The sequence below is a fragment of the Esox lucius genome, chromosome 9 (assembly GCF_011004845.1).
Source record: "Esox lucius isolate fEsoLuc1 chromosome 9, fEsoLuc1.pri, whole genome shotgun sequence".
Lineage (NCBI taxonomy): Eukaryota > Metazoa > Chordata > Actinopteri > Esociformes > Esocidae > Esox > Esox lucius.
The window spans coordinates 18193212-18203652 of NC_047577.1; the positions used below are offsets into that span (position 1 = coordinate 18193212).

General features: G+C 41.9%; 2 protein-coding genes across 9 annotated transcripts in view; one reads left to right on the forward strand and one right to left on the reverse strand.

Moving 5' to 3' along the window:
• The window catches only part of myom2a (myomesin 2a), a 21158-nt gene extending 18064 nt beyond the window's left edge, over nucleotides 1–3094 (reverse strand). For 4 of the 6 annotated variants that reach the window (XM_029122309.2, XM_029122306.2, XM_029122304.2 and 1 more), the window contains exons 1-4: nucleotides 2989–3094; nucleotides 1745–1871; nucleotides 759–854; nucleotides 242–377 (exon numbers count right to left, since the gene is read on the reverse strand). In XM_029122309.2, coding sequence (XP_028978142.2) covers nucleotides 242–377; nucleotides 759–854; nucleotides 1745–1848 — 336 coding nt within the window. In that variant the 5' untranslated portion in view covers nucleotides 1849–1871; nucleotides 2989–3094. The remainder of the gene's footprint in view (nucleotides 1–241; nucleotides 378–758; nucleotides 855–1744; nucleotides 1872–2988) is intronic. The other 2 variants (XM_029122308.2, XM_029122307.2) reach the window with 2 other exon arrangements.
• The window catches only part of LOC105021494, an 11785-nt gene extending 1644 nt beyond the window's left edge, over nucleotides 1–10141 (forward strand). Inside the window, exons 1-6 of one of the 3 annotated variants that reach the window (XM_010889222.4) lie at nucleotides 328–405; nucleotides 4509–5109; nucleotides 5239–5352; nucleotides 5499–6700; nucleotides 6851–6928; nucleotides 8880–10141. In XM_010889222.4, coding sequence (XP_010887524.2) covers nucleotides 4514–5109; nucleotides 5239–5352; nucleotides 5499–6700; nucleotides 6851–6928; nucleotides 8880–8893 — 2004 coding nt within the window. In that variant the 5' untranslated portion in view covers nucleotides 328–405; nucleotides 4509–4513 and the 3' untranslated portion in view covers nucleotides 8894–10141. Of the gene's footprint in view, nucleotides 1–327; nucleotides 406–4508; nucleotides 5110–5238; nucleotides 5353–5498; nucleotides 6701–6850; nucleotides 6970–8879 lie in introns of those variants that run through there. The other 2 variants (XM_020049890.3, XM_020049891.2) reach the window with 2 other exon arrangements.
• Nucleotides 10142–10441: the final 300 nt, after the last annotated feature.

A 10441-nucleotide genomic window follows, 5' to 3' on the forward strand; every position in this document is an offset into this window, starting at 1 on the left:
CAAAGCATTGTGGAATCTGGGTATTAGCACATCTGGTTTGAGGGAATCAATAGTTGCTAATTTAGAGTAGCGTTTTTAATGGGTTAATACTGTTTTCAGTGCTTTGAAAAAACTAACGTTGCGCGGGCTGTACCTCACACTTTATACACAGGTATGTTTTAGCTATTAATGGTAGAACTCTTTGCTACTAATCCTAGTCCTTGTATAAATTATCTTAAACTTTACCAGTCCATTTTCGTACCTCTCTCTTAATAGCAATATTCTCCACTTGGGTTTTCGTTGCCACTCTCATCCTGTGGAGCTCCTCTTGAATTGAAGCAAGTCCCTTCCCAACATTACTAGTCACACGCTGGTACTCCTCTACATCATCTGGGCTCCTGAACAAGCACACAAAGAGGACTTTAAGTGAGTTCAGATTAGTCAGTTATTTACATCTATCTAACACTTCCCTTTGAAGACAATTCATGGCATATTTGGTGTATACTTTTTCAGCTACTACAGCAGCTCCAGGTAGTTTATGCCTACCGTCTGCTCTGACAGTGAGGTACATATCTCTTACACTTAAAATAGCATGACATATGGGACCTATCCAGAAACAACTCCTAACCCCTTCTTCTTGTTCCCTCATGTCTCCTGATATGCTGGCAGGAAGGTTGACCATATTTCTACCACACATCCAATCCTTTCTTATCTGCAGTGGTAGGACCTTAACACTGGGAGACCTAGTAAAAAGAAAGGCTCTGTCCGATTGGACTCACCTCTGCCTGAATGCAGGCACTGTATAGGCTGGTTCCGCCATAGCCTCTGTGGCTTGGGCGTGCTGGACCTGGTGTGCTGACTTAGAGCTGGACTTCCTGAGGAGTGAGCTGTCATTAGAATCATTGTGAACAGTAGACAAACACAGAGCCTTTTCCCTTTCTCGAAAAATTCAGTGGTCTCTAAACATGCATTCATCTATTTTTTATCAAAACACAATGGTTCTATTTGTGTCTGTGAAAATCTCCTGTTGAAATAAAACCTATGACAATCCAAAACCATAGGCGTCAGACACAGGATGAATCATTTGTTTTGAAAGTTCCAGAGATCGGATTGTTTGTTTTCTTTGTGAGCTTCAGGTATGAAACTGTTTTAACTGAGTGGCTTCAACAGGTTTTAAACCATTTCAACACGTTTCCGGGCAGGCACTTGAAGCAGTGGGATTAACACCATGACTACGAGAAAAGGCATGGAGTACGCAACACTGTCAATGACACGGCACACTAAGACCTGTGCAACAGGCCCAGTCCCTTTGGTTTAAGCATTTAGCGTGAAAAGTTCAGGGGCTTGACGCTGCATTGGGTATCCACCCCCGAACTGCCCCCAACCTCAGTTCAGCTCACCGCTAACTCCCATAACCTAGGAATTGCACAGTGAAGCCGCGGCAAAAGCGCAACAACCAGGATTGGAGAGTCAGGCTGCAGTATTGCTACGGCTAAAGCAACGGCATGAAGAGAGCGGAAACATCCAGTGGCCTGCATTGACCCTGCGACCCTAAAGCGAGGCCATTGGCGCAAGCCGCATTGCATCAGCAAGGGGGCTGGACATTTACAGGTGGAGCCTTGCCCGTCCGACACCATTTATACCACTAGGCTGAAGTACTGGTGTACGGGTAGGTACGTCCATCCTGTAGCTGTTCCATCTATTGAATGGCCAAAAAAGCAGCATTCTAGAGCGCCTCAGGCAAGCACTAACATTAACCCCCTACCTTGAAGAGGTCTCCTTGACAACATGCTTAGTTGTTTGAGAGCTGTGATGTTTGAAGTGGCTCACATGCTTCTTCTGATTAAAATGCATGACTTTGGTAGCCATGGCTGCAACACTACGAAAGGAACCTGGTCAAAATACCATGGGGAAGGCAAAGAAAAGACAGCTGTTTACCTTTTTATTTGCAACTGGACATTGGAGATGGTTTGCAATTTCTTGAGTATTCAATGGTAACGATCCCCCAGTAATCGTTACCATTGAATTGACAGCAATGACATTCCATTAAGCTCTTTCAAGTTGCTGGCAACTTAGTTGTCAACTATATAAGGTTCTACGGCCTATGGTTTGGAGAAATTGATATGTAATACTTATTATTCTCACAAACTTGAAACACACTGAGAAAAAATATATAGTATCTTTCACATCATATCAGACATCACAGCTTTTTCTGTCTTGCATATCCCACAAACAACATGTACAGGCCTAACTTAAGAGTTTCACATGATTTTTAAGTTGTTCCTTCTAGTTCACCAGTACAATAAGATATGAACATCTGCTAAAATGTAATGTTTTTTTATTACATTACAGCCATGAATGTCCCCTCCAAATTCCACAATATCAGCAGGGATCAGTCCTTCAAATGTTTCATCTTACAGTGCCAGCACAGCTTATCTATGAATAGCTGAAAGTCTGAAGGATCCAGCATCGGAAATAAATGGCACACAATAAAATAAACTGAGATGATTAACCAAGGAAAATAACATAACAAAAGCCAGGCAAAATACATTTTACTGAACATACTACCAATAAACATCAACTCAACTCAAATCTTTGAATGTGGCTACTAAAATTTCCACTAATCTTCACATTTCTTATGTAGGCCAACTATGTGGAACACAGTTGTATCGTTAGATAGATAGTCTACAGAGCAATTCACTATAAGACAAAAGACAAACTCAAGAATTAAGAGGGTCAGTGACCTCCAAAATCAAAAGCATTCAGCTTGCAGATGAATGACAACACCCCAGCTTATCTCTCACTGGAGAATAATTAACTTCCCTGAAACTACCATCTAACTCCACACACGCAATCAGTCAATCGTTTTCACTCAGCCAACACGTGCGACATCTGATAATTATGAACATTCATGGATGGAAAAGGTCACCCCTGACAGATTCTTTCATACATATATAATGACCTGACAATATTTATTATCACAAAATATCAGAAAGAAAGACAACTTACCCCCTTGAGATTAAAAAGTGCTAAGCGGTTGCAGACCAGCCTGATGCCGCTTGGGAAGCACTTGCTGATGGTAACAAAAATATTACCCTCTCACTCAAGGAATGCCTTTCCGTGACCACCCCATGTAGGGATGCACTTATGACTATATATAGCATTTATCTCCATTTTCAAACCCATTCTGCACTTTCAGTAAATGCTGTCGAAGGTGGGTGGCTGTCGAAATGGTGAAATAATAAACAAACATATTAGTTAAGATTTGTCAATATTATTGTTGGATTCTTCAAAGGGTTTTGTTGTAGCCTATTCTTAAATCCTTTCAAAAGATGAGCTATGCTTTTTTTGACAGTCATTTACTCAGTAGGCACGTTAACATATTTGTAAGACTATAAAAAAATTGAAAAGATTACAAGCGAACACATACATTGAATGGTGAGCTCCTCCTGAAGGTTCCTTACACTTCAATTTATTTGATAAATGTTTAACTATTCTTTTCTTTAAATGCTACAAACTGACAGTTTTAACTGATATTATCTGGAACATTTGTGGAGGTTTATGTGATTTACGCTACAATATTGACACTTTTAGGCGTACTGTATGAGACCTTTTTAGGGTTCTCAAGATTGCCTCCCACCCTGTCCAAGCACTTGCCAGTAGCTATTTTTAACCATAGATTAAGTTTTCAGAAACAGTGATACCCTTAATGCATACAGTAGCCTTGACTACTGTAGCCCAAGAACTATTTATATCCACAACATCCTATTTTGATAAAACAAAATAGCTGGAATTAAACCTGATATGACTTAGCAGATAAATCTTCAAGAAGTGCTGTTATGCAGAATCTAAATTCCTTTGGGCACGCAGTAAATTAGCTGAAAAGCCTACTCCTCTGCAAAAAGGGAGAGTCAAGGCAAATCTACTTTAAAATCTACTTTATGAGCAAAAAATGTGCTTAATCTGGGACTGTAGAGGAACACCATACTCAGATCATGATGTCAAACAACAATGACAATATTATGATTAGAATATATTATATATATTTCTCAGTCAAAAATGTATAATATTATATATAATATTTGATACTTCAGCTGAGACCCATATTGTCTTCACAGTTTAATTCACATTTAATTCACACACATTTTGACAAATTGTCATATTGGCATTTTAGGGCAACAGGTACAGTAGCTTATCAGTTAGAGCATCTAACCAGTAACTAAGTAGTTGTTTGATCGAATCCCCAAACTATTCTATAATAATGGGATGCATCTCATTACCTGAAGGCCTCGTACCAATTCACCTTTAAACTTTGCCAAAATATTTGGATCTTCTTTTGATAACTGAATGGGTAGGTGAACTGAAATCCTGCAGCAAGCTCCAGTGCATTCAGTTGTAGATGTATTTGGGGTACCGGCGATTAACAAAATAATTTTATACTGTACTGTATCTTCAATTGAGTATGTGTAAAATATTTTGTGACTAAAAGCTTCTAGCTTTCCTAAACTACCGTCTTCTTTCTTTCCCAGAGGAAATGAGAGAGCTATTAAGCCGATACATCTCGGACACCCTCAGCTATGTCAACACAGTCGAGGAATTCTGTGACATGCATCCAAGGTGGGTCCAGCAAAGAGAGGAGGAACAATCCAAGTTGGACCGCATCAAGGACATGGCGGACAGAATCGACCTCAAATTCAGCCGAGTCTTGAACGCGGAGAAGAAGACCAAGGCAATCAGAGAGTTCACAAAAGACTATCTTACTCAGGTGACTGCAAACAGGCGGCATAAAGAGCTTGAAGATGAGATGGAGGCCGTGCTGAGGGACACTCTGAAGGGGCTGGGGCAGCTGGAACATTTCATGGATGCCGTGGAGAAACTGGTGGTCACCTCGGTGTTTGTGTTTGCAGATAAAAATCCATTGTGCGCCCTGCCTCTGGGGAGGGAACCGGCGAGCGTCCGAGCTATCATCACCTCGGCTAGAATGGCCGCCCCTCTCCTCATCCACTTTAAGAGGGACGCTTCTGCCTTCTTCACCCCAAACCTCCTTAATCTAGAGGTACTGCACGTGTACCTGGAAAACTACATACACATCTCTGAACAACTTTGTAAGAGAATTGAGCTGGGAAAAACGTGAGTCGAAATTTGTTTAAATTATTTGGCCCAATATTTTAATCAAGTGATCTATTACCTTTTTATCCATTTGTTCTCATTAAGGTTATTCATTCTTATATAAACATGTTGTTATATTTTATCATTTAGAGAAACATTATGCAAAGAGAAGAATGATAATTTCATGACTGACAGCATCACTGAAGTTAATGAAAATTCCATACCGGCCATGTTTGACCATCTGCGATATTTGACTGATATCAGGTAAATCTTTTCTGTTTTGGTTTTTAAACTACATTTGCAAATACTAGCTCACCAACACTTAAGGGGGCACATTTCGGATAATTAATTCATCGATTTAAGCAAAATTCTGTCCCTGAAGACAAAGTGGAATATGTTTCTCTTGTTAGGATGGACCAGCACCTCAGACTCACATTCCTGTTCAAGGAGTCCGCGCTGTGTTTCATTGGTCTGTTCAAACAGCGCCACTTCAGAATGCTGGAGTTTCTGAAACAACTGGAAAAGAGAGCTGGCAAACTGGACAAGATGAAGAAAGGGGGTTATATCTCCAGTGTGGCAGGCAGTGCAGTGGGGGCAACAGGAGGAGCTCTGACCATTGCCGGCCTCTGTCTTGCCCCTGCCACCGCAGGTTTGTCACTGGGCCTCACCATTGCAGGCATTGGAATGGGTGTCACCAGTGGCATCAACAGTCTGACCACCAGTGTAACAAAGGTGGCATTTAAAAGCTACCAGAACAAGAAAGCCAATACAGTGTTTCAGTGCTTCATGGAGGACATGCAGAGACTTCAGGGAAGTCTGGAGAAGGTGGCCAGCAACATTTGCCCTTTGGAGCCGAAAGTGGTGGCTTTAGTGGTTGGAAAGAATGTTGGCAAAGGTGGTGCGAGTTTAGGAAAGAAGATCAATGCTATAGTGAAAAATGCTTCTGCAATAGAGGCTTTAATGGGAAAAGGTGTGGTCATGGGTGCAGGCAAAGCTGGACTTCAAGAAGGTAAAAATATTGCGGCAGATTTACCTGACATTGGAATGCTGGCCCAAGGGACTCCACTGGCCCTCTCAAAGACATTGAGGCGATGCGCAGTGGCCTCAAATGCCCTATTTATTGGCCTGGACATTTTCACCATCTGTAAAGACAGTGTGAGCCTTGCAAAGGGATGCAAGAGCAAGAGATCCCAGCTCATCCGAGCCAGGGTGGCACTGTGGCGCACAGAGATTGACTCATGTCAAAGGATCCACGACTCACTGTGCCGAGGCATATGGAGGTTCAGAAAAAGTCAGCGAGCCCTGGAGAAACCATTTTACTTTGCAAAGGACATAAAGTCTCTAGAGCTGCCTAGGGTGGAGATGAGCCTCCTGGAGGAACATGGGGAGGAAAGTGGCTTACTGGAGCAGCCTGGGGAGGAGATGGGCTGGTTGGAGCTGCCTGGGGAGGAGATGGGGCTCCTGGAGCAGCCTGGGGAGGAGATGGGACTCCTGGAGCAGCCTGGGGAGGAGATGGGCTGGATGGAGCTGCCTGGGGAGGAGATGGGGCCCCTGGAGCAGCCTGGGGAGGAGACAGGCCTCCTGGATCAGCCTGGGGAGGAGACAGATAAAGGTACAACACTAGCAAAAAAGATTTGCCCTTAAAGATGTCAAATACATACCAGATGTTTATTTTTAAATAAGTCTTTCAATTTCACCAATGTGAAATTCTAATTAGTTTGTCTGTATAACTGGATAATTGCTTTCCATTAAAACTCTCTAGGTTTTTGGAAGTGGATATGGAATTCCAGCAAGGTGTTGATGCTGTTGCTGTTTGTATATGTTTGGACAGAGAAGATTAGTAAGTAGAAATTGAGAAAATAAAGGACAGCTGAGGTATGGACTGCACTGTTTCCTGTGAATCACTGCCTGTATGGCTTTAATATTGAAAAATAACTCGTGCTTGGATATAAAAAAATATATATATGGCACGCTCTAGAACAGTGTACTGAGTAAAGAGTTTTAAAGGAGTTGTGTCCATATTATAATGTTGAGAAAATCAAAAAGGCTAACACGATCAATTGATCATGGAAATCCTACCTCTGAATCTCCTGAATCGTATAGGCATGTACTGCCCTCTAGTGTCATAATTCTGTGACGGTTATTACCTCCAGTTTCACCTCTAGGATGTGTAGAATTAATTGAGTCACTCGCTTCAATGAAGATACTGTATATGCAGACCTTTGTGCAGTATTTAAAATGTGTAGAATCCTGCCTCTAATGTTTACAAGATTGAACTCTTCTGCTTCCCTTACCAAACAAGACCGGAATAGTACTATATGAGATTCGTAAACACATTTGAAGGGATCTTACACTATTCCTCCTTAGATTATTTTAACGTGATCATTATCATGCTTGCTGATCCACTTGTCCTGGTTCTTGGTAGTGTCATGATGCCTATAAAAAAGAACATGTTTCATCTGACCCTAGCACCAGGTTCCAATGCAATTGCCAATAGCTCCAATATGTCCTATAATGGAGAGTAAAATTGCATGATGGACCATGTTTTGGCTATGTTAAATCAATTAAATGTGTTGTTAGATAAGTAGAAATTGTAAAAGCTTTGTAAACATTTCCTTAAGGTTGACATGTATTTCAAAAAACATACAAGAAAGATTAGTGCCAATCATTTTGGAAACAAAAATATTTTTTTCCTGCAATATCACCATTTATGTGTGAATGAATTCCCAGTCACTACATCAAATCATTATTTGTTGTTTTTGTCACATAACACAGTTCACGCGTATTAAAGCTGCAGCTCAGACAGAAAACACCACGTATAAATGTAACCATTTATTAGAGAACTGATGCACAGCAATGTACATGCATGTCTTGGCATTAGGTTTTGGTTCTCAGGGGTAACACACTGCCATCACATGATCGTCTCTACAATGCTCTCATCAATAACATTGCCGTTGTATTATTCATAGTAGTCCCCATAAGCAATAAGCAAGTTATGCAGTAAAGACCCCCCCCACAAAGGAAACACAGAACCAAACGTGGTAGAACGACCGTCATCATATCAGACTGAGTAACCTGACATTTAAATAGACAGGTATAAAATCTGACATTGGGATTGGAGCCATCTACATCAGCTGATGCGTCGCTGACCAATGACCACTCAGGATTTCCTGGCTGAACTGGCCACGCAGATTTGGCTCCCCTGACAACGCATCTATTTACTTTTTGGTAACAAAAATAGTTACGTCCAGAATAACAAGTAACAAAAGAGGTGGTATGGATAGCAATAATGCAAAATACGTCAAATGTTTAAGACGTATCACTAATGTGAGTAGGCCCGGCATCAGGACGATGTGACTGAGGGGGCTGTTAAATATGGCGATTATCTTTTTTTGGCAATTTTTCAATAGGGTATTTAAAACATAAACTGTGGGGGGGCAGAAAATACAACCGAGGGGGCTAAGTCCCCACTTGCCACCTCGTGGCGCCGGGTCTGACTGTGAGTCAAAATTGATAAGGGGAATGTAAAATATCCCAAATGTTTTAAACCTGGTGGTTTGTATACTAAATGTTGATTGGCTAAAAGCCTTTATATACAGTTAGGTCCGGAAAGGTTTGGTCACAGTTTTAATTATTTTGGCTCTGTACGCCACCACAGTGGATTTGAAATGAAACAACCAAGATGCAATTAAAGTGCAGACTTTCTGCTTTAATTCAAGGGGTTGAACAAAAACATTGTATGAAACGTTTAGGAATTGCAACCATTTTCATACGCATTCCCCTTATTTCAGGGGCTCAAATGTAATTGGACAAATTAACGCTATCATGAATAAAATGTTCACCTCACCTCACCACCATAACGCCGCTCTGACGACGCCACCTTACCACCATAAGGTCGCCCTGACGACGCCACCTCACCACCATAAGGTCGCCCTGACGACGCCACCTCACCACCATGAGGCCGCTCTGACGACGCCACCTCACCACCATAAGGCCGCTCTGACGACGCCACCTCACCACCATAAGGCCGCTCTGACGACGCCACCTCACCACCATAAGGCCGCTCTGACGACGCCACCTCACCACCATAAGGCCGCTCTGACGACGCCACCTCACCACCATAAGGCCGCCCTGACGACGCCACCTCACCACCATAAAGCCGCTCTGACGACGCCACCTCACCACCATAAGGCCGCTCTGACGACGCCACCTCACCACTGGAGAGCAGTTTATCTGGTTTACATTTTTTCCTCGACTCCTACCTCACTTCTGTTAATAAAACGCCCTAAACCCAGGGCCATAAACCGTTTTCTAGTGTCTGTTCACTGCTTCTCCCAGTTACAACATTATTGTTACATTTTGGGGGTGAGCGTGAATGCTTGCTAACACACATTTTTGTGCGTGCCAGCCCTCCCTGCTCAGCTGGATTCCATTCTCGTTTTGGCACAGAGAGCACTTGTTGCAGGGATAATGGAGATTATTGGAGCATAATAATATGATGATCTAGGAGGCTGACCGGTTTAAGGGGCCACCAGTTCCTCTTGGGTTTGACAGTCATGTATGTATACCTTGAAATTTTTTTAAATCCAGTCTGTTATAGGAATATCAGTTCCTCCTCCCATCTTTCCTTAAGGAATCTGTTGAGGGTGGATTGACGGAATAAAATTTGTCACATAAACTAGACAGAAGTTTGCTTGAAGCGGGGAACATTCTGAAACAGAGACGGTCTAACTTTTTGAAATGCAGGATAATTTGTATGAATCCCCAGCTTTCTCCATTTGTCAATGGTATTATCAAGTTTTGAGGCGGGCGAAGGAGGTGATTCTCACTATCAGGAGAAGGAATTACATTTGTTTCCAAACATGGCATGTGCCATGGTACAGAGAGAAAGCTATTATAAAGTGGTTTCTACAGATTACTTCTACTGGGACATGTTCACAATGCCAATAGAAAAATTGTGCAATTCTTCACACTTAATTTTAAACCAGCAAGACAAAGCAAATAAGCAGGGATTCAATTGGATGGGCTCCTGCACATTCTAGTATGTGAGTGACACTATGGCTTTTACAATATATAGAAATAAAATTTACGATTAAAATGACCTGATAAAAAAATGTTAGCAATTTTTTTGGTACTGATTTTAACAGCAACTGTCCCCCAATTTCACAATTAAGGCCCTGCTTCATTCTAGCAACTCCCAGTCGATGTTGAGGTATGTGTCTTCTGAAGCACATCCAATACCACTCTGGTTTATATCGCATTGCTTTGCACAACCAGGAAGTCTAAACTGGAAACCTTACTCTCCAGAAAGAACAAACTCTCTGGCCTTCGACCTCAATTAAGCTCACAGGCA